Raw genomic sequence first — 25,003 nt, 5'->3', positions numbered from 1 at the left:
TAATAAAAAATAATATGTGTATTTTGTATTCTGTAACACAAATACTTTAAAGAATGTGAATATATAACTCAAAACGATTTTTAAAATATTAATGAAATTTTAATTAAAAAATCACGTGAGATTTTGGCGTCTTTTTTTAATAACTACCAAAAATATTATTGCAAAAATATAATTTTAACTCTATTTCAAAATTTGAAAAATTGTATTTTTGCTATCAATTTAAATTTCGTACATTTTTCCTAGTTTTTGCATTTTTTAAAAAAAAAATTATTTTGCGTAATTTTTGATAGTACATACATCCTTGCAATAAAATACAAACCCTTTCCATCGAATCATCAAATATTTAAACTCAAGATTTTTCTTCTACTGCTGAAAGATTTGTGGAAGAGAGATTTTGTAGAATAAGAAAGTTAAATGACATCTTAGCAAAAGAAGCGGGCAATATAAAATGGATTGCACGAATACTAAATTTTTTAATTGCCCTATGACGTCATGGGACTCGATTCCCTTTCGGAGATTCATATCAACAATTAAAAGACGATTTAAATATCCGGTACAATTTTCTGTTTAAATATGCTTTGAGAGAATTCTGAACATAATATATAAAAGGTTAACGTAAAATTAAATCAATTTTTCGACAAATCAGCTGGTTGCTAAAAGCATTAGAAATTGAGAATTGCAAAATTATTCCATGATATGCAATCGAAACTATTCCCTAGCTCAGATTTCACGGAAATACATCGTTCATCTTACTTTGAGATGTCCTGGGAAAGTTTACACAAAAGAGATGACCACACAGGAGCAAAACCACCCACCACACAGGGGTGGGGAATATCTTCCGTTTCAAAATGACAACCCTCAATCGGAATGACAAGAAAATAAAGCAACTTCCTACCAGGGAGGCGTTATTCAATAAATCGGATCAGTTAAAGGGTTGGACGTGTCGTTCCAGGAAGCCGGGATTCTATTCCAACCCAAGGTGTGGTGGATAAATCATTCTAACTACATTTTGACAATTGTTCGAATGACGAATGCTGGAATTCTACACTGGAAGCAAAAAAATTTCCTTTTTTTCCCTCCTTTCTTGGAAAAAGTCTCTTTTCAGAAAAAAAAAAAAATGAAACATTTGTTTAAATCCTTGATTTGTAATAGTTTGATTATTTGATTTATCTCTATTTGTACTGACTTCCGATAGACAACCAGCTGGAATGATTTTTGTGCGATTTGACGTATGCTAACACAAAATGTTCAATTTTCTATTATAGTCTGTATTTTCTGTAGGCGGTTCAAGGTCACATTTTCTACCTCATTATTGGTTGTCTGGTACTAGTAACGCAGTAGAAAATTTGACCTTAAACCGCCTACAGAAAATACATAGACTATAATATACACTTAACGTATGTTAATATATGAATGTTAGTATGAGCAACATTTATTAAAACAAATGAAACATTTGTGATGGTATACGAATAAAAGAATAGCGAGTTTTACTTTGGATAGTTGGATACTTTTTATAGCTGAAAAAATAAACTTACTAAAAATATAACTTAAAATAAAAAAATATAGCTGGTTTTGTAAAATGGTGATAGAAAAAAATGACCTCGAAATTTGCATTTGCTATAGTTTAGTTATATTAACTTCCCTTTTTAAAGCAGCATTACGGCTATTTTGGGACAGACCTCGTAATTTTGAATCACAGTCAGATGACGAGGAAGGCATCCGAGCTGGCACTCCCTTCTCCAAACTTCCACATCGCACCAGCGGGAGGACGTTTGGTCCAAACGGATTTAACATGCGCCACATCAGCTTACACCGCAGTTCTTCGATGGAATTGGGTCTTCGATGGAATTGGGCCTGAAACCCTCCGATTCCGAAGCTGAGACCTTACCGCAGGCCACCACGGCCTTGCATTCCCTATACGGTTCAATCTGATTCTATATGTGTAAAACATACGTGTTTTGGACTCTTTCCTTTCTTCTGATAGGAATAAAATTTTATGCAGTTATACAATTTTCGGGTTAAAACGGATAACAAATTTAACATACATATACTCATGAACACGAATGGACGGACCGACAGACGGTTAATTCTTTGATAAATTTGATCCCAAATGTGGTATGGATTTAAAGTCTAAAACGATGCAGCAATGTGATGTATCGACGAAGACGAGCAAGGGAATTAAACATGTCCATGCATATCTGAAGAGGCACCATGAGGACAAAACCTTAAAACAAACAGGCCAATTTTTGAATTTGAATACGATGAAGGAACGAAAAAATGACATTTACCCTTACTGGACGAACAAAGATGGCAGGGGGGGGGGTATATTTTCTGGACACTATTTACTTTCGTTACGCCACTGTATTAAGATGTTCATGGACGAATTTGACAGCGAAGCTCTACCTTTAGATAAAATATTTTGTGTTCTAAGTATTTATAGGCTCGGAAAACAAAACTTACTTGACCGATTCATAGACAGCAGGTTTCCATACCTTTTAATAGTTAATTATATTACTGTAACAGATATAATTACAATAATGATGAGCTGTTTTTTTTTTTTTTTAGATATATGCTTTTTCTTTGGCTATTTTGCCCGAAACTATCCTTGATTTCAATTTTGCATCAGGAATAAGAAAACAAAGGGGGCAGTGTTTTTTTAAAAATTAGATTAATAGTTATCATTAAAGAATATTAAAGAACGAGAAAATACAAAAATATAAACTATATAAAATTTATTCAATGTTTTTATATAAATGGTTAAAATTCATTCCGAGTTGAAATGAATGAGTCTTTGATAATTCGTATCTACAGTCGAGTGAAATCAACGTAAATCAAAAATTCGCATTATGCAATCCGTTTATTTAGTCATGTTTTATGAAAGCCTCACCGTAGTACAAGTTTTGATTGTAATTTCTTCAATATAAAATCAACATTGATATTTTGAGTCACTTACTAACTTCCTCAAATCAATTTTTCAATTGACCATTCGTGATTTTGAAATCAAAACTATTTTTGACAGCTAAAACGACCTCGAAGCTGTTTCAACAGGCAAAGAAATGTCTATTAATATAGATATTTAAAAAGTGTTTCAATTCATATTAAATTTTCGTTAAAAATATTTCTAAGATTTTGTTACCTTTATTTATACAACTTTTTCTTCCCTTTTTGACAGTATGTCGCACATCGAAAATGTCAAACTTAATAATAGCTTGGGTCATATAAGCAAGATCCACGTTTATGTATAATTCAGAAATTAGAAACGGATTTCGAAAACAACATAAAAATGCTCTAAAATAATTGCAAAACTAATGCTTTCTTCTTTACTTTCGACATTTCTATTATGTCTGTATTCCTTCCTACTATTATATATTTCAAAACTGATTCATGACGAATATTAGTAATTTTAGATCAGGCAGAATACTTATTTTCTTTATAGTTGAAAATAACTTCCAAAAATGGATGCCTTTTCGTATAGAAATTTGCGAATGTTTTCAAATCTATTTTGCAAATATTTATAAAAGCTAAACATTCTTAGCTGCACAGAATTTTGTAACCAAATCTGACATCGGTATTATGTTTCAGTTATCTCGACCGATGCAGTTCAACTCGCTGGTGATTGTTGAGGTTCTTTAATAATAATTATATATAATTGGAAATGTAAAAAATTAAACTACAAAATTTTTATTAAAAATTTGATGTTTAAGATTTCGATGTTGATATTCGTTGTGGCGACGATTTCCGACATTCCTGTACATGGAATAATCTTACTTCTAAAATTAAAAATATATATAAAAAAACAACTAAGCAAAATAAAATAACTAAAAATAATTCTTAGGCATTATAATTCTAGACAAAAATTACTGTGAACCCATAAATAAATCAGATTTTCTGAAACGTTTATTTGAATAAAAGCATTCCCGAAGTAAAAGCGGTCATCTAATTGGTAAAGAAAAGAGAACAATAGCAGATCTAAGCAAAAATCTAATAAACAGTTTTCTTCTTAACATTAATTTAATTTAATCTTCATAAACAATAATTTCTGAATGAATTATGTGTACATAACGATACAATAAAATATTAACTAAGTACTAAAATTGAAACATCTAACTGTCGACAAATAAAACGCTGCCTCATAATTCCTTTTGAGTAAAGATCTTTTAAATTTAACTTTCTCAAATGCGCGCGTTTATAACGCTAAATATTCGTGTGAACCATAAGTAATTTTTGAAATCTTCAAGAAATCAACATGAAATTTGGAAGAAAGTTACTAAAATCATCTTTTAAAAGTTCAGACAAGCCTATAAGTTAGAACGGTTGAAATTTCTACGTTTCTTTATTTTCTTTTTTCTACGGTTGAAATTTTTCAACCGTAGAAAATATACCATAGCATCTCTTCTACGTTTTATTTAAAGCAATGACACACAAAATTTACTTGGGTGCTGAAAAAATTATTTAAATTTTTTAGTGTGTATTTTCTTTTGATGTAATATACAAATTATGCTTAATTTTTATTATAGAACTATATTTTATATGGTGCGGTGTTGTTATAAATGAAAGTTTCGGATTTGAATCAAACAATAATTAGATTTTGGCCTTATATAAGTGAGAGAGACCACACAGGTTCAATATCAAGCAAATCAATACTTCTATATTTTTCATTATCATTATTATTAAAGAATGCTTATTGAAACAGTAAATAAAAATATCAATAGAATAAAACAGAATAGAATAAAGAAATACACTTAGCAAATAAATTTCTAAAATAAAATAATTTTAAATTTACCTCTAGTTCTTTCAGATGATTTGATATTTTCGATTCTGGAATTTTTGAGTCAATTGCAACAACCACATTCTTGTATCCTCCATCGGAATCAATCAGAATATTTGCACGTGCCGTCACATAAGTCCAAACGATAAACTGCAGACACAAACCCCAAAACATTTCCTCAGAATTCCTTTTCTACAATGAGCCCGCAATATTCAGAACCACAAACTTCTACTACAGTCTTTCCTTCCTTTCCTCGCTTGTTGACATAGTATATCGTTTGGTGATAAAAACCTCGCGGTTAGAAGAGGAGAACGCACAATCTGCCTCACATTAGCAACGCCCGTTCTCCACCAATAGGACAAAATCACCCCCAAAAATAGGATCTTGGGTGGGGGGCGGTTTTTCCTTCAGGCTAATCCCCCAACAAATGTCAATCGTAATTACCCTCAAGAAGGAATCCGATTCTTTTGCTGTTCTTATTCTAACAGATAAATTCTTTTTCTATAATTCGAATGAGTCATTCGGAACAGCAGACGATAATATTTTGCACTTTGCGCTGGACCACTCAACTTACGGTATTATCTTTTGTTTCGTCCTGTTCCGAGGCAGGAGAAGGTAAACAACTGCGAGCTGAGATAAAACTGGATGTGATACTAAATAGAATGTAATCCGGTGCATTTTGGGGTAATGCGTACGGTTGGTTTGGCGTCTTTTCCGGTGTTTTGTGTGGAGTTCGTTACGCACTCCCTCTACTACCTGTTTCCTTTTGACCGTTGTGAGGTATACAAAATAAACGCCCGGATACGTGCGTGTGTCATCTTGTCGTAAATTATTCTTCGAGAGTGATAGTCGCGTTTTGACCCTGGAATCTCATATCTAAATTATTTCAGTGTCAATAATTCGCCGAAAAGTGCGATGAAAATGTGAAATCTCTTTTTAATGAGAAAATTTGACATTTCATATAATAAATATGAGATAAATTAAAAGGGAACAATGGATTTTTTTTTGTTTAAATCTTGATCATAACGTACTGCAGGATTTAAAAAATCGTTTGCTTAAAATAATAAAAGTATACTGTGGTGAGGAGTTTAGAGGAATGTATAAATAACTTTCAAAGCTGTTAATAATTCAAATAAAAAGAGAAAGTTTGTTTTGGTAAAAAAATGGCGCTGCTGATATTACACACGAGATTAAAAAAAAAAGGAATAATCCATTTTTTTAACTCCTGCTCATAAGGTAGTACAGGGATGAAAAAAAAAATGTTCGCGTAAAATAATAATAATAAGAAAAAACATGTTATAGAAGGCGGGAAAAGCAGAGGAATCTGAAAATGAAGATATATGTAGAGTGGAACTTTCAAAATAGATAATAGTTGAAGTAAAAACTGTGAAATGAATTTTAATGAGAAAATTTGACATCGCACACATTAAATTTAATGTAAATTTGGAAGAATTAATTAAATTAAAAAAATTATTATACTAAAGCAGGATTAGAAAAAGACGTTTGATTTAAACAAAAATAAAGACATATTCTCAAAAGAATAATAATAATAAAGGAATGAAAACACACATTAAGCTGATAACTCTTAAAATAGTCAATATTATTATAAAAGGTAAAAGGTTACTTTAATGAAAAAATTTGAGATTGCTCGAAGTAAAGTAATTAGAAAAGATTAATTGATTTTAAAAAAATCATGATCATAAGGTTTTTAGAGCGGAATTAAAAAAAAAAAATCGTTTTCTTCAAATAATTATTATAAAAATATATTCGTGGAGAAAAAATGGATAAATGAAAATATTTATTCATTTCGCTTAAAACATTTAAAAAATAATAATTGAAGTAAAAAGTTAAAAGTGCCATATTTCGTCCCATATGCCATATTATTAAATACGTGTGCTAAACTGGAGATAAATGCATGACGTATTGACCAAAAACAAATTAAAGAAGTTATTTAATTAAAGAAATGCAAAAAATAATTGACAAAAATGTAACATCTGATAAAATAAGAAGAGCGTTTATGTGAAATTTTTACTTTAATTTTCAAAATAAATTTATTGAAAGGAACTTTTTAAATACATTTTTGCTAGAGCCTTTTAAAGAAATATATATATATATATATATATATATATATATATATATATATATATATATATATATATATATATATATATATATATATATATATATATATAATATTAATTTTAAATCTATCCCGTTTTTTTAATTCACAATTCAGTATCAAAAATATTATGAAATCTTGAGATGAATATTAGTCAAATTTTCTTCTAGTTAGTCCCACCTGTATGTAAACAAAATTCAAATCAATTAACTGAAAATTAATATCTGAAAATAATGCAGTAGGGTGTTCTCATTTAGAACATACAGATACAAAATGTTTTATAATTTCAGTGCATGAAGATGTGAATGAAAATTGGATTATAAAATTCCATCTTTAAAACATGAGACAATCCAAGTTAAATAAAAGTGAGTAAAAAAAAAAAAAATATTAATAGAATGCGAACAACACCGATAAAAAAATTTACAGCTTTTTGTGAGTATACCATTTCGTTCTTTCAGATCGTATGCATATTACAAGAATCATTGAATTACCACATTAACTCCTTCGCTGAAAATGACACGTACAGCAAATTACTGAATCTTTAGTATTTAAATCTGGAGTTAAGTGGAAATATTAAATAATTTAAAGCACAAAAATCACTTAGAAATGCTCCAGTATCTCAAGAACCCTTTATGTTAACATTGGGATTGCAATAACAATAAATTTCTCAACTAGGGAGTATCATCTAATTAGGAGATTAAATACGTAAAACAAGGTGTCGAATATAGGAGATATTTCCCTAACGAAGTATTTCTGAACTGTTCATGAGCACATACCCTGTGCTTCTGTTTGCAAAAATAAATAAATAAAAAATAGGAAGATTCTACGCAATGAAAATCTGAAAATAGTTTTCGTGACGAGTCATCCATTTATTCACATCGAGACACTCCTTATTTTTATACATTTTCCGATAAGCAATTTCATATCACGGTTACGAATATTTCTTCAAAACAATAAAACTTACTTTCTTCATAAATTACTAATTTCACAAGAAACTTGCTGGCTTTCCGCGTGATCGTTAAAATAAATTTGCTCAGCTTTTCCTCGCGAGTTACTCATCGCTCACACTCCACGTGAACGTCTACTTTTCTTGACTGCCAGCAAACAAGAAATCTTTTCTGTATAACTTTTAAGACAACAGGAATGCGCTGCCTTTTAGGGTTAGGAAGGGGAACTACTCCCGACACAAGGGTTTAAAAGTAAGCGATAAATATATCAATAGAGTTAATGGAAGATATATTGTTATTTAACGGAAAAAATATTCTATTATCATTGCAAAGAGAGCAGTGTCAAAGATCATGCGCAATATTGTATTTTCCGAAATCTAATTTGATATTGAAAGATCTCTGTAATATTTTACAGATAATCCGCATTTTTGAATCTTTTCCACATGTCACGGGGTCTTTGTTACTATTGGCAAGAACGTGGGTTCGAAATACGAATCCATAGACGTGGTGCATAAACATAAACACGGTGTAGGATCTTGATAAGCCGCATTCCGACGACCCGTGGCCTTACGGATTTGGTCATAAATCTGTCAACTGACCCATTGTATGACCGTCCTCGCCTGTGGACGTAGGTCCGGAGTTTCCTGCTAATTGTCGGTATACTGAACAGACATCAAAGAACCCCGGAAAACCCCAAGAGAGGGGAAAGTATGCCTATCCTCAGACGCGCACAGGTCGTTGGAACGTGGCTTTAGGCTGATCGCATCTCCTAAGTATTTGGCATTCTTACAGTACACAGCAATTTCCCTTTTCTCATGTTCCAAGAATGACTCTCCCTAATTGCATTCTCTGAATGCCCTATCCGAGACTGATGGAAACTCGGCGGATTGAATAACCAATATTCCATCCCACTTCAATGCCAGTTCTTTAGATTTTCATATTAACAAATAACTTTAGATTGCCATCACTCCATTGGAGGAGCGCGCAGTGGTTGTGAATACCCGACATTACATTTCATTAAATTCTTTTTTTTTTTAACCCAGATGTTGTCCTCGTCGTTCGATCATGGTTCAAAATTATGAGGTTCTTGAAAAAAAAAAAAAAAAAAATGCTCTCATCTAGCTTCAAAACGGGCATTAATTGTGTAGTGACTGTTCGGGGGGAGAGGGGCTCGAGAAATCAGAGCCGTTCCGCTGTTGAAAAGTTTACCAAATTGAGCTTGGGAATTAAACTCAAAATTAAACTCAAAATTAAAAGGAAAATGTTGATATTAAGTTTTGTATGGAGCCTCTCTCAACTCATGGTAGTAACTTCATATCTTTAAAATGACCCTCATATATATAATCTTTTTTCTTTTTTTTCTTTTTTTTTTTAACCAAGGTGAATATTCACCCTTCCAATCTCTAGTCTTGTGCATTATGTTGGAGTATAGTATTATGAAGGGAGAAAAAATGAATATGGATGTTGTGAGGCTTCCTTTCCACCACTTTGATCTAAAACTTCATGCAAATATGCAATGTTGGCAGCAAGACTACATACCATAATTCATTTATTCAAGTGACTGCATCTTTGAATTATTGTCTTCATTTATAACACAGATCGACAGACGTTTTCAGGAATTAGATCCTAAATGTGATACAACTCTACAATGATAAATTTGTATTCTCAATTTCATCTATCTAGTCATTTGAAGTTTTCAGCTGTAGTGCTGATATGTACGAACGTACGGACTTCTCGCAGATGGACATAATTTGATAGATATCTGCGAATTACCAAATTTCATGCCTACAGCTTATTAAATTCTTAAGCTACCATGTTCATAGAGCAATAAGTCGACAAATACAATTTTAGAAGTGAATTTTTTGGATTAGTAGAGGTTTGAAACATGGAGATTCGTCAAGTCTCAAGGTCAAATTTTTTTGCGAAATGCAATATGTTTTCTTTGTATGGGAGAAAATAATAATAATAATAAAACTGAGTAAATGATTTCAAAAGCAGATTGGAGCAAATATATCACGTGACCGCATGAATTTACAGATATCACACCTCTCTACTGAGGCAAAAGTGCTTACAAAGCAAATGCGTAGATGCAATTGTGAGAAATGCTGATCTTATAGTGTAGAAGTGCTAAAGCACTGGTATTCTTTTTTCGCTATCTGCTCTGTAATCAATGTCATTGGGTCTCTATGACGATGCATTTGTTGCTGCTTTTTTTTCATGCAAATGACGGCGTGTTTTACAATTACCTTTAAAAAAAATAACTTATCGAAGATAAAAACATATTTAAAATCGTTTGTTGGAAATAGTTACCTCACTCTAGATTCCGGGTTGAAAATTCTTATCGTAGACCGGAAATCCAAAGTTCAAAATTGAAATAGTTACCTAGCGGATAAATCAGGATTAAAAACTTTAATTGAAAACTCTGAGGTCAATATGTCTCAGAATAAATTTTCAACCTTGAAATATAACTATTCTCCTTCTCTTTCTCACTCTGCCCTTTTTTTTCTTCTTCTTTTTTTTTTAATGATATACCATGACTTAGCAAAGTAAATTTTCAAAAAGTCGTTTTCAGAAATCTACATCCTTAAGTGTGCTAAAAAGATTTTTTTATTAAATTTTAATTAAGACTTATTTTTATCCCTTAGTGGGACACCTCGAAAAGAGGATGAGATGATTCTGGCACGGTGGTTAGATCTCGCCACCCTGGAAGGTACATAAAAAGGTGGGGGTCTGACTCCTCCCTTCGGGAAGGGTTATAACGTGGCCGGTGAGGGCCTTTAGGACTCAACTACAGTTCCCGCCAATGTTGCTGTTGCGGCGATCCGATCATTCAGTATTTATTATGCGTGTATCTTCGGGAGGGTCGGAGAGTCAGTGACATGACTTATGTATATTTTTAACTTTATTATTACAATATCTTTATCTCTACTAATAATAAAGTAAAATATATGTGTCGATGAACAGTTTGACCTAGAGCTACGAAACTTTGAATATATATCAAAGAATGAGAATTTTGCCTTTTTACGTCATAACTCTAGAAAATTTTATTGCACAAAACTTGATTTTAACACGATTTTAAAATTTAAAGAAAAAACAATATTTGCAATTATACTTATTTAATTGCCACGCGATTTTGTTCTAATTTTTTAAAAAATTAACTTTTTTTATTTTTATTTTTCAAAAATCGATTTTATTGTTGCAATGAATATAAAATAATTTTCATTCTTTCATGAAATATTTAAACCTAATTTTTTAAACAAATGTGATCTAAAAAAGTAGGATTTTGCTAATTCTTTGTGCAATTTTCGGAGGAACCAGAAAGGGAAATTGAGTAATCCCTAAAGACAGCACGTAATCTGCAATACATACCCGGAGAGTTATGTCTTTAATGGTATTACGATATCGTTGAACTCGAATTTATTTGATAGTCTAATGCCCGCAATAAAGAGCATAAAGAGTACTAAAACAGAGGCGAAAGGGCTTTAAATTTAATATTTGTCACAATTTCACTCTTAAAAAATTTTTTTTTGAAGAAATCACGGGCATTAAGTTGTGCTAAAGGGATTTAATTGAAATTAAACACAATCATTTTTCTAGACGCATCAGCTGCTCATTAAACTATCAAATTAAGCTCCTTTTCTCTCGTTCCTGTGGCTCTTTTTCAGCTGAAATACAGGAAACTGAAGTAAATAAAATAATTAAAGTAATTAAAATAAAAATTCAATAAAGCCCTATAGTGATAATGAGATTTACCAAAATAAAAGTCCCTATTAGTTTCTAAGGGGAATTTATTCGCAATATTTAAGTTCTTCCTGGCTTGAATTCTTTACCTGTGATGCATTCTTGATTTACACATTAAGTCCGCTTGGTTTCATAGACATGCAATTAGATTTTCGATTATTTATATAATTAAATACAATATTTAAGAAAAGATCATTTTTTAATACTGTTGCTTTTATTTCTGCATTAGCTTTTGGCTTTGAAATATTTTTGTGGAGTCGTGTCTCATCTTCATTATTTTCCCTTTTGAAATAATTAATATCAAAACACATTTTATGAGACTTAAGTGTTTTCCCTTATTTTTAAGAATGACGCATCACTTTCCGGTTAAAAAAAATGCCTATTTCATTTAATTTTTCTTTCAGTTTTTCACTTCCTTTTTTAGACATCTGTTTATTTTCTAAACATATTTCCGGCCGAAAATCATATTTCTCATACTGTCTTAATCTTAAACTGTATTATTTTACACTGCCATTTTTTTTTTCATTTTTACCCTGTCATGCATGAAATATATAAAGAAAAGCTCCTGTTTTATTTGTCAAAAATTCGACCGCTAGATTTCGACCAATCTCAACATTTCAGATCGCTCTGAGTCTGGAAAAAATAGAAATATTCCATTCTATCGCTCTCTGTATCTGTGAACATAGAATAGGAATGGCTGAAAAGAGTCGCCAACTTCCTTTCCAGGCAAAAAATCCACAGTATAATCAAATTTATAAGTGAAAATAGAGTATTTATAAGTGAAAATAGAGAAAATAGAGTAAGAATAAACTTATTCTTGCCTCCATAGCTCTCAACATCAAGTCTCATACGAAAAAAGTATTACTAAGGGAAAAAACAAGCACCGCAGTCTCCTGTCACACATTTCAATCAATCAGAGATTGTCTTCATTTCCATTTCTCAAATTATTTTCCATCTGATTTTTTTTAACTGCATCCTGATCTACTATATCATAAAAAATAAGTGAACACAGATTATATGTATATTTTTACACATTTTATCTCTCAGCACTATATTTCTAAGTTTATTACTACAAATTATATTTCTAAGTTGAAAAAGTATGTAAACGGTCTCATCATGATATAATTTCTTATATAATTGTAAATTCTGTAAATAGTTATTTTTGTTTCGTTTTCCTACTGTAAATGTTTTGTTAATTAAATAACATTCTCGTAACATGCCCACCAAACCGTTCAGTGACCAGAATGGTCTCGGATACGGGGGGCATGGGACGGCGTTCTGTTCTGTATCTGTGAGCATAAAAATTGAAAAACGCTTTGAGATCGATCGATTTGGCGATATAATTTTTACGCCAAATTTGTAGATTTTTATGAAATTTTGAACGAAATCTATTCAGAGGAAGTTTGTTTGTTCAGCTTTTCGAGTGAATACAATAATGGCTAAACGCAAAAAAGCTAAATAAATGAAATTTGTTATACATACTTAGCATTTAAAAGGTATATCGATATTAAATTTAGAATAAAATTATTCATGGGGTTGAGCGTTTATCGGTCTGTACATTCAGATGCATATAAATTCAATAACTCAATACGCAATATCTTAATGAAATTTAATATGTAATCTTGCGAATATAGTTGTAGCTCTTTGTGAAATTTTGGTTTCAATTGGTCAGAAAAAAAGCGTCAAAATTACATAAACTATTTTCTAGTAATTGTAACCGCATGCCAATGATTAAAGTAAAAAAACTGCCAACATTCGCAAGTTAGATTCTTGCCAATGATCGACATTTCGTAACTATTATTCACCAATGCCAATGATCGACATTTTGTAACTATTATTCACCAATGCCAATGATCGACATTTTGTAACTATTATTCACCAATGCCATGTACCAATATTCTTTGCTATACAATGAAGAGCACAGCTCTCATGTGTGGGAATCTGAAAATAAAAATCTGATCAGTCGTGGTGTTCATAGTCTTGATAAGGTTTATAATTTTACGTGCTGAGGAGGTGTGATAACGTATTTATTAGAAAATGTCCGATATTGAGAAGAAAACTCCCTTATGTTTTGTTTTTTAAATTTTTTTCTTCCTTTCTTTTGATATTGCGCGTTATGTAGGCATTTTCTTATGTTCTAAATCAATTTTCTAACGAAATTCATAACATTTTTTTTATTGTCTTAATCTCAAAGCGTATATTCCTCTAAGTTTTTTTATTTTTATTTTACTTGAACGACAACTAGAAAAAAATAGGAAATATTTTGATTGGACCTAGTAATGAAAGTGAAATACAAGTTGGTCATAAAATATTTTAATGTTAAAAGCAACTAAAACCAATAAAATGAATAAAAACCAATTTCTTACTGAATCTATAAAAGGTACTGAAAATAATACATTCCGCAATTAATAAATAAATAATTGCTTATAAGAGAGATTTTAGAGTTGCGAAAACCAAAAATGGGTCAATAATTGGAAATATAAAAATTGGAAAATGGATTATACACAATTTTAAATAATAATAAAAAAATGCGCATACCAAACTAAATGGCATAATGTATGAAATTCACCAATATAATCTTTTATTTATCAACATTAACGACCACTGGAAACGTATAACATTTTCAGTATGTAAAAAAAAAAAAAAAAAAAAAAAAATTCGGTGTAAGATGCTCTGTATTACTGCCCTTGAATTATCACTCAGGATATTTATTACAATTTCTGTTTAATTCTTCTGTCCATCGTTAATATTGCTTTCCGTTCTTTGACGGCAAACCCTTAGCGATCTAGTTTCTAAAAATATTATTAATATTTTTTAAATCATAGTTCCCAATGCTATTAAGGATACTGAACATTTGCTTAAGCAATGGAGCCTTTTAAATCCCTTCATTACATTTTGATTTAAAAAAAATAATTACAACTTTACGAATGAAGCACGCTTAAAAATAGGGCACTATTAAACACAAATGAACAGTAAAAAAAAAGGTAATGCAAAATGAATATGAATTCTCTTTTTCTTTTTTTTTCTAAAAGAACTAAATGTTTCTGCACAGGCAAGCTGTGAATCTGTTAAGATTTTCTCAGATGTAATTGTCACAGATTGATTAACGAAAGTTGTGAAAAACTCCTGCACATTGGCAAACTGCCTAAGAAATAAAAATATTATTATTGTTTGTCAACGGATTCTAAAACCCTCCGCACTTTTGCGCATGCGTTGGGATGGGTTTAATTCGGCAAAATAGGGGCGGAAGGAAAGAGGAAAGGAGGAGATGTTTATATTTAACAATAAAGTAAATTCCGGAAATGCGCATATCCTTCAACGTGTCATCCCTTAGTGTGATAGAATCGTCGAAAAGTGGTCATCTCTGGATACCAAAACGAACAATATTTACATGCACTTTAGATTGAAATATATATAATATTCGAGATTTTGCACCCTCTAAATGGGATTTTCTCGACCTATAGTATTCACGAAAACTGAAAAATAAAACTATAATCAGAATCGGATTGGAACAAGTAATGATCCACTAATAGGGGGAAAAATGCAATGCAGAATAAAAAATAAAAGTGATAGTAAAAATATCGAAAGAAGATATCAGCAATAATCTTCAATTTGAAAAAATTGAATGCATAAATAAAAACATAATATAATAGAAATTATTGGTCTCAGCTCCTTGATCTATTTTTCATATTTAAATTTATTCGTGCATAGATAAATAAATTAATTTAAACAGAAAAGGAGGGGAAAAAAAACATTCCACAGTAGCTAGATGTCAAAACAGAAGCTAGGATTCCGCATCCGATAATGATGGAAATATGTTTAACTCTGTCTAGCGTTACAGACGGCGGTAGACGATTATATATACTGAAATGTGGCATGATTGTCACTTACGCATAGGAAGTTTGCATAATCTATCTAGACTGTGCTAATTTTCCTGTTGGTAGTTGACGATAGAGCCAAAATCTCAACTATCGACGGCTTTTGGTACTTATTTTTTTTCGTTCTTTTCCCCTTAATTTATCTTTCTAGGTATTTCATAGCTTGTATATGAAATTTGGTTTCATTTCGGTAATTAGCTTTTGCTAAAAATCCCTCAAATGGGAAATGTTATTTGATGGCCACTCTATATTAAACAATCATTGTTTTAATTTAAATAATGAAAAATCTAACGTTTTTTCATTTATTGTTTTATTCCATTTCCCATGTTCGAGTTGTTATTTTTTTGGAACACTTTCATAGTTAATACTCACGAGAATATAGCAAATGTAAATATTAATCATTCCAGAATCTTGATTTGCTGCTGATATTATCCTTTTCGACGGTAAAACATGGAGAACATATAAATGAAATTTTTAATCCTTAAAATAGGAGTCGGAAATTTGCAGCTGTAACGTTTCCCCGCTTCCCTTACATGGTAATTGGCATTCTGGCCAGATGTAACGTCACCTATTTTCCCACACATCGTTAAATGCCTACGGACTGCCAGATTTGGATCTTTTTCGCCAGTGGAATCATTGTGTTTGGTCATTTTTGTATCCAGATAAAGAGCAATATATGTTTCGCCGTTTCAAAGAGATTCATCATATCTTCAAGGATGAAGAACGTCGAAACATCCAGATGTTAAACTTTTATTTCTATTATGAATGGATTCCTCATACCTTCGAGGAACGATCAATCACCAGCAACCGTTGTCATTAAGTGTCGAAGTCCGATGGACATTAGTCAGTGTTAGCATTGAATTGAATATATAATTAACAAGTGTTCGGGAAGCGTCAGCTACAAAGATGAATCATTAATGGACATTCTCACGATCGACTGCAGACCATTGAGGAAGCATTGTTGAGAAGCTGTTGGGTGATAAGGAGCTCAAATACGCCTATGAGAAAATGAGAGGCGGAGATTTGACGGAAATAAAGTGTGGTATTTTTGAAGAGAAAAAGAGTGACAGCCGTTTAAGGAGGAGTCATGAGTGTTCGAAGGTGTTCCTGATTTTGTGAGAAGCGTCGTGTAATTCGGGCTTCTGTGTTACAATCCACCCGATAAAGATCGGCGGATTTTTGGAGCTACCCCTGGAATAGCCGTTTGAGATAACAGCTTGTTAGCGTTTTTTGTGGCGTTTATTCTTCGAATTAATCGAGGAAATTTTTCATGACTAACTTTCAACTGTTGTGTAAATTTTGTAAATAATGTTAACCTAGATGAGAACAAGTTGTTTTTATGTACATATATAAGGCTGCAAATGAAGGAATTGTTTGTTGCACTACTCTCTAATTTGGTTGGTCAGGATCAAGATATTAAACAGCTTTTTCGTCACACAATCGAGGCCTTTTTTTAAGTATCTAAATAATATAGTAATTACTGTTTCGTATGAAAATACAAGATTTTGAGAAAGTTACTAATGGTCTCTTGTAACAACCCTTTGTCTTTTCTAGAGAAATATCAAAAACTGTATTTCTCTGCATACTCTCTATTGGGAAAATATAATTGCGGAGTCCCCCAGATGCAATTCTTTACCGATTTTGCAAGTTTTTAATCTGTACGAAAACTTGTAATCCTTAGATACGTCAATCATAAATGGTTGCCTGTCCATTATCATGTTTTATTTTGGAAAAACGATGTTAAAACACACAATTTCACTACACATACTGTATAGGAGAATATCCTGACAGAATATTTCAGCCACAATCATGATCCCCAATTCGCTAATTTCTGTTTCATATGAAAGCTTGACACCTAGATACATCAACAATGGCTGCATATGAATGTAAGAAAAACATTTTATTAATTGTCACTTATACATAATGAGGGCTGTATAAAAATATATTACTTGTTCCAATTCTTTAGTACAGGATTTCATAAGACATAAGTCCCTTTTTTTAAAATGCTATTTTAGATTTTAAAAGGAATGAAATTTAAAAATACAAAAATAATTCTTCAAATAATATTTTTAAAAAATGGGCGACCGTAGTTGAATCACGATAAGCAGGTTCAATGTCAACGGAAATGACTTATTTAAAAAAAATAAATAAATAAACTCAAAGAAGAGAAAATATGATGGAAAAAAGAAATAAATAAATTAATGAAAAGGAAAGTATGTTTACCTTGATCTTTCTATAAACTCTTCTTTCTATAAATTGTTTGTTTTTGTGTTATTTCTCCACGAAGCGTGAAAGTGGTGCGTCGGTAAATGCGCAATTCGTAGTGGTTGGCTGACATCATACTACTGCTCATGCGCGTGAATACAAAAGATAAGAAATCGAGACGGGAAAGAATTTCACTAAAAAGAGATTTTATGAATGTATTTTAGTAGACTGAATTTCTGTTGATAATTATCTGTTTTTTTTAAACATAATTATTTTATATTTGAATAATTCATAACGTTAATTAAAAAAAACATACACATTAATTGATGTTTTAGAAGCAGAAAATTTGTATTGTAATTCTTAAATACTAATAAATAAATTATTAAATACTAAATATTCATTTTATTCTTTAGTTATTTTCTCAAATTCACCACCAGGTTGCGCTGTTGGAACCAAAATTTAATCGAATCAATTTTTACTAATAATAAAAGGAAATGTGTTTTTCTTTCTGTCTTCTCTGTATGTATATGTGTTAGCTCTCTGCTGGGTAGACCATTTTACCAAATTTTTTTTTAGCTAGAATTGTCAATGATTAAAAATTTAGAGACGTTTTGATGATTTTCTATGATAACTCACAAAAATAAGACTGCACAAAACTGATCTTTGCACCATTTTTTTAAAAAAAAATATTTCTAATGATATCAATTAAGCTTCCTTCCAATTCTTTTTCTCAATTTTGAAATTAAATATATATATATATATAGTGTGTGTGTGTGTGTATGTGTGTGTGTAATGTTATTTTAATTCTAATTTCAATTTAATTAATTTCCAAGATCTTATCTTAAGTTAGCCCATAGTAGCTTCATTCTAAAAATATTCTCTTAGTTCGTGATCCAATTCCACTTTCTCTACTTAATTAATTCTAGAGTAGCTTTGTAAAATTGCTGAATCGGCTAAAAGCCTAACTTTCCCACACTCCGCGTAAAGGGACAAATATCGCTGACGAGACGCATTCTTTTTCAAAAGATCTCCATGTTTCCCCTACCTCTTCGACGCGTGTAACGAAAATCCCTATCGAAATCTCATTACATATTATCACTATGAAGAAATATTTTCCCTATCAATTTCTCTGGTTTTATAAGACCAGGGAAAAAATGTTCAAGAGCCTTTTCCACATTCCTCTCTGTGTCGTTCTGTGTGCTCATCGCTTGTACATATGCCTGCCTCTTCAAAAATGAACACACACACACACACACACACACACACACACACACACACACACACACACACACACACACACACACACACACACACATACACACACACACACACACACACACACACACACACACACACACACACACACACACACACACACACACACACACACACACACACACATATATATAATATATATTGTGCAATTTTCAATAATAGATTTTATTGTTATAAAGAAATTCAAATTATTTTAACTGTTTCTACAAATCTTTAATCCCGCAACTTTTTCTCATATAGAAAGGTGGTGTTAGCAGAGTAGCACGGAGAGGGCAATAGAACCTCCTGTTGGCAGTATAGCTTGTTCCCCCTCCCCTGTTGGCGAGAGATTGAAAGTTTCATCGGCAAAAATTTTCACGTGTTTGTGGAGAGCTGAGCTCTAATGAATTTGATAGTTTAAAAACTAAATTAATGTACAATAAACAATCGAAATATCCAAATAAGGTTTAAGCGGTTTGAATGCATTTGGCAATGTAACCGCCAAGGAGATAGTTATTTAATTTGCCGATAATTTTTGATCGGCCCTCAAAGAACTCAATACAATGGATGTCGACGAAGTTAAGTTCAGATTTTCAGCAGAAAAAGTTAGTCTCTATATTTAAAAAACCAAAGCTTAATAATTCTTCATTTTCTTTAATTAAACGTAAACTGAATCATTATAAAATATTTTGAAGCCAATTAGAGAAATTGTGCTTGTCCCCTTGCCAGATTTGTCTCCCCCCTCCCCCGTCAACAAACCTACAGCCGCCTCTGTTCCTATAGCCACAAATTAAGATATATTTTGTTTAATGCAGAATCTGTAGCTTAGGAATCTGTTTAGCTCACATAAAGAATAAAAAAGCGAATTGACGGTACCGTGAAAATTAAAAGGTGGATTATAAGGTAGTTAAGTTTTTAATACCATTTATGATGGACTTGAGCATAATATACATATATAATGAAAAGAACATATGCAAATGCATTAAAATAAGACTATCACAGTTTGATACTTAAATACCTTTTTTCTTAAAAGAATCATGAAACATTAAGTTTTGGACAAGAGATTTAATTGAAAGTATGCGAACCCAATATTTCCAGCTAGCAATAGGTTGTCTAAGTCACTCATATACTACTTTGTTATCAAAAATACGCAAAAGTGCTAATATATTATTAAGATTCTGATAGGGATTTCTGACGCATGTCAATCACAAGTAAGGGAAACACAGGGATCTTTTAAAAAGAATATGCTTAGTGGACATTTTTCTATCGCGTCACACGGAGCGAGTGAAAGTGCAAATGTAAGCATTTTTACAAAGTTTCTCTTGAATTAATTAAGTAGAAAAAGTGGAATTCGACCAGGAAATAAGAGAATGAAATTAGTATGGGCTAAATTAATATAAAGAAAGAGAATAATTTGGATAAAATTAAGATTTTAAAATATCATTGCATATATTATTATTATTATTTGATATATAAGGCTGTGGAAGCTACGCGTTCTCAGATTTTAGAGTCCTGCACATAAAAGTTGTATGATTGAATTTGTAGTATTTAAAAAAAAGCAGGCACTTGTACATTAATTGCTTGTTATGGGTGAGCAATTGATGTGCAAGTACCTGCATTTAATTGCCACAGTGAGTAGTTCCGAAAGAGAATTCTAGCGTGCGATCTTTGATGGATAATTTTTGGCAATTAATTGCCAGCATTTGGTTAAAACAGAAGTACCAGAAAACTTAAAATATATATTGGACGTATTTTTTCGTTTAATTGAAACTAAATTTGAGACAGAGCCACAATTTTAGTCACAATAAATTTCATCTATTGAAGTTATTGTGTTGTTACATTTACACGCTTCTGAAAGTACAGACCGAAATACAGTCGATCTTTCAACTGATATAGTTCCAAGCTTAATACTGTGACGGATTACCGGGCTCGTTTAGATAGTGTGTGTATGGTGTGAAAACACAATCAGCAGGCCTCAGTATAAAAAAACGACGACGTTTATTTACACGAAGAACACGAATACACAGACGAGACAAATGCAAAGACGACAATTATGATGTTGTTGTTTCTGATTCCAGGTGGTATAGTTGCGCTATATCACCTCCATGAAACCAAAGATCTCTAAAAAGTCCAAAAACAATAGAGGATCGCTTAAAATCTCAAAAATAGTAAAATTTAAACATTTAAGAATATGATTGAGGGAGGCATGATCTGCCTAGCACCAAGGACATTCAGCAAAGATCCTCCGTCTTCGAAGGTGAGGGATTTGGTGTCTCCACTCAAACAACGAGAGAGAGAGAGAGAGATTGCTGTTTTCTAGAGATATTCAGACGGTGACACCAACCGGGACTCTTATCGAAGTACCAAGGGTGAGCAGGTAGGACTCTCCAAAATGCACTCGATTCCATCTTTTTGATAGAGGGGATTTCAAAATAAGTTAGCATTGCATCACCATGAAATATGTCAGCTGAGGCAGTCTTAGCTAGTTATCCGCTATCTCATTACCATTTAAACCGACATGTGAGGGAACCCACTGAAAGTGAATAGAGTTTTCAGCGGAGAGCTTGGCAATAAGGTCTAAGATATTCATGCTAATCTTACAACCCACTTTCGTCCAATGAGAAAGGTGCTGTAAAGAGGCTCGACTGTCCGTTAAAATCCAAATGTCCTCGAAGACAATTTCAGAGAAGTGTCGATATATTGAAGTCCCTTATAGATTGCAATAAGTTTGGACCTGCATACAGAACTGTTGATAGGATTTCTAATCAAAATATCAGTAGCTCCTTCAGGATTTCAATGTGCACGCCACTACCAGAAACGTCACCATCTCCTTTACTGCTATCAGTGTGCATTTTCAGAGCCGAAGATGGAATGCTATGAATTATTTCTGGAGACATTTGTCTAGTAAAGACAATTATAAACAGCCTAGACGAACACACAGTAGCCCACAAGTTGTATTTGACCACATAGCGGCCATACAGAATTTAGTAGGAGAGGGAATCTTCGGAGCTTCGCTCTAAGTTCTCTCCAGACGGCTGAAACACTCCACTGTCTTTAGCTGTATCCGACTGCCGATTCAGTACCACTCGAATGGCTATTCCTCACAAGACTCGATGCTGCTTTCACAATGGATAACAGGACTCGGCACATAGCTCGGTCAGCAGTAGCTTGCGCTCCACACAACGTTGGGACTCCGCCGTTGCTTCGCTATCCTCTCGAAGACTCGTTACTTGTCTACGACTCCGACGACTTACAGCTTGAGACTGCCGTCCTTTTATAGTTCCTGGAAGGCGGGCCAAGAACTTTCTAGGCCAATCAGGCGTATTTCGGTTCCTAATGGACGGATCGTTAAAATTCTAGAAATTTCCAGCATTATCTGTTTCGACTCCAAAGTCGTCAAATTCGTCACCAAGTCGCAAATGGTCGCCAAGCTCTGAGATCACTGGCTCGGTCTTTCCGGTGATAGAATCAACCGTGCTGGGAAGCAATTTCACAGGCCTGTAACACTACGATACTAATTTTTAAAGGCTAAACCTATGTACTAAATTTTATTCATCTAACTCTTTATGTGCTTCTAGCTATGCTCATTTGTACTCGGACAACTGGGCAGATAATTCCTCTAAATGAATCTTGTTTGACAGAAATGAAAAAACTATGAAATTTGACAGAAATCTACAAATTTAGAGTAAAAACCATATATTATATCAAATTTCATTCGCATAGTCAAAAGAGATTTTGAGTCACCATGTTTACAGACAGACAGACAGATATAATTTAAAAATGTATTTTTCAAACTCAGGGTGATCTGGTACTTGGAGATTCTTTAACTCTCGAGTTCTAGTTTTTGACGATTACATTACTATTTCCGTCTATATTTCATATGCGAGAAAGTGAAAACCGTTTCGAGATGCAAGTCTTTTACTTTCAAAGTATATATTTGCGCGGAATTAAGCAGATCGATGTTCAAATATCTTGTAGAGTCTCGGTATACAGACAAACAATTCCTTTCCTACTTTTAAAAAAACTGTTGTTTTGTGAAATATTCACTCTGAAGACACGTAGAAACAGATAGAAGTTACATTATTCACATGCTATAGAATAACTCATATATTTATGTGCGTTGTCAACTTGATCTGGCACTAACAGCAATTCCATTTCCTGACGATATTTTCTCGAATTCTGCTGCTGAAAGAAAGTTATCGATTTCTCTTCCCAATATCTTCCGACTCATGAATTTCCTCAACACCGGTTCACTGACCCTCTTTTTCGAGACGGTAAATAAAACGTGCGACCTCCCCCTGTACTGTTAGCTGGTATTATTTGCCCAAGGGTCGATTGCAGAAAACAAATGAAATGTGTTTGTGAGAAGAAGGGAGACTCTTGGGGGATTAAAGATAAAGCTGTTTATACAATAATAGTAACCGATACTCATGGGACAAACTTCACTAAGAAATATGCATGTCTTAAATTCTTTCACATTTTCACTCAGAACACATTTTGTAAATTAGCTACCCTTGGTAACCGGCCAGGAATATTGACTGTATTTACTTTCAATTAAATTTCTCATGCATAAATTGTTGTCCATGATTCCACTGAGAATATATCAAATTATCAGTGGTATAGAGTAATCAAGTGGCACCCGGGGCTGAACATAATTTTTTAGCTCCCTCCCAATTGTTATTAACTATTCAAAAAATGAAAATGGCGCCTGGAATATGTTCTTTCATCTTCAAAAAGTTGCATAAAAGCACTAACATTTTGTTTCCAAAGATTGGTGCCAGGGACATCTTCCTTCCTCTCGAACGTTACATCATTAAAATTTATGATGGATACTGAAGCCATAGTTTACACCTGTTCTACTCATGGTGTATATGAACCTTCTGAAAAGAATCAATAGTGTGTAATGTTTATAAAAATATAAGAGCCCAGATATCTATTTTTCCAGCTTAACTTTCTTATTCATTGTCTAAACAATACAGATATTAAGCAAAATGCCTTTTTCTTTAACTTTGAACAATGTTAGAAAATCACGCGTTAAAATGTTTAGCAAAACAATGAAAACAGTTTGAATATCAATTTGACAATACAATCTATTGTTGAGAATTATCCAAAATATATACATACATATATAAAACTAGCCGCCTGTGGCGACCAGCCGGTTCGCCAATCTTAATGTTCGTTAAAATTTTAATATTTTATGCAATTCCTACTTTAATAGCTTCTTCATCAAAACTCAAAATATTTTAAAACTTCAAATTTTGATATATAATTCACCCATAATATTATAAACGCCTTCAGTCATAACGTGATATGTATCTCTCTAATTTTCTGTTAGTTCCCATAGAATTTATACTATACATTAAAGTGGAAAGGATTAATCTGCAATTAATATAATAATATTTTTTACTGAAACAAAGTATTTTTTTGTAATATGATTACTGAAAACAGTCACTGAGCGTTTAAACTTTATGGGCACCAAGGAATATGTTTCCTAATTTATGTAATATTTCAACAATTTGTCAACAAAATATTCTCAGATTCATTATGACCAGAACGATTAATTAACAATGTTTAATTTTAAATGCATCAAACACTAAGAAAATAAAACGAATCGTTTAAAATAATCGGTTGAAAACAGGTTAAAAGAAACTAATAAAAACGATGTACTTAAAACTATAAGCGTATACAAAAAATATATAACTAACATAAATACAATTTAATTACAAAAACATGCAACTAACCAAAAAATAATTTAAATCATCCGTTGATAATGGTTGTCATGTCAACAATCAGAACACAATGCGCATGCGTGAATTTTCAACGCCAGTTACAGTAACGCAAATGCGTGAGTTTTTCTACGCCAGTTGGGGTAACGCTATGCAGTTTAGAAATTTTTAATTTCCTTTATTCTGTTTTATTTTAATTCAAAAGTACTTCAGAATGAATCTGAAAGATCAAAAATGTTTAATTTTAAATGCATGAAACATTAAGAAAATAAATAGAATCGTTTCAAATAATCAGCCGAAAAATCTTAAGCCTAGCCTCGTGACTGTTGGGAAAAAAAACTGAAGCAGTACTCATTTGGCGGTGG

The 25,003-nt window shown here is 32.2% G+C and overlaps 1 protein-coding gene across 1 annotated transcript in view; it reads right to left on the bottom strand.

Moving 5' to 3' along the window:
- Nucleotides 1-5,357, bottom strand: part of LOC129961771 (calcium-activated chloride channel regulator 1-like) — a 44,252-nt gene extending 38,895 nt beyond the window's left edge. Inside the window, exon 1 of the mRNA XM_056075334.1 lies at nt 4,784-5,357. Coding sequence (XP_055931309.1) covers nt 4,784-4,942 — 159 coding nt within the window. The 5' untranslated portion in view covers nt 4,943-5,357. The remainder of the gene's footprint in view (nt 1-4,783) is intronic.
- Nucleotides 5,358-25,003: the final 19,646 nt, after the last annotated feature.

This window comes from Argiope bruennichi, chromosome 2 (assembly GCF_947563725.1).
Source record: "Argiope bruennichi chromosome 2, qqArgBrue1.1, whole genome shotgun sequence".
NCBI lineage: Eukaryota > Metazoa > Arthropoda > Arachnida > Araneae > Araneidae > Argiope > Argiope bruennichi.
This window is presented reverse-complemented; position numbering and strand designations above follow the sequence as displayed.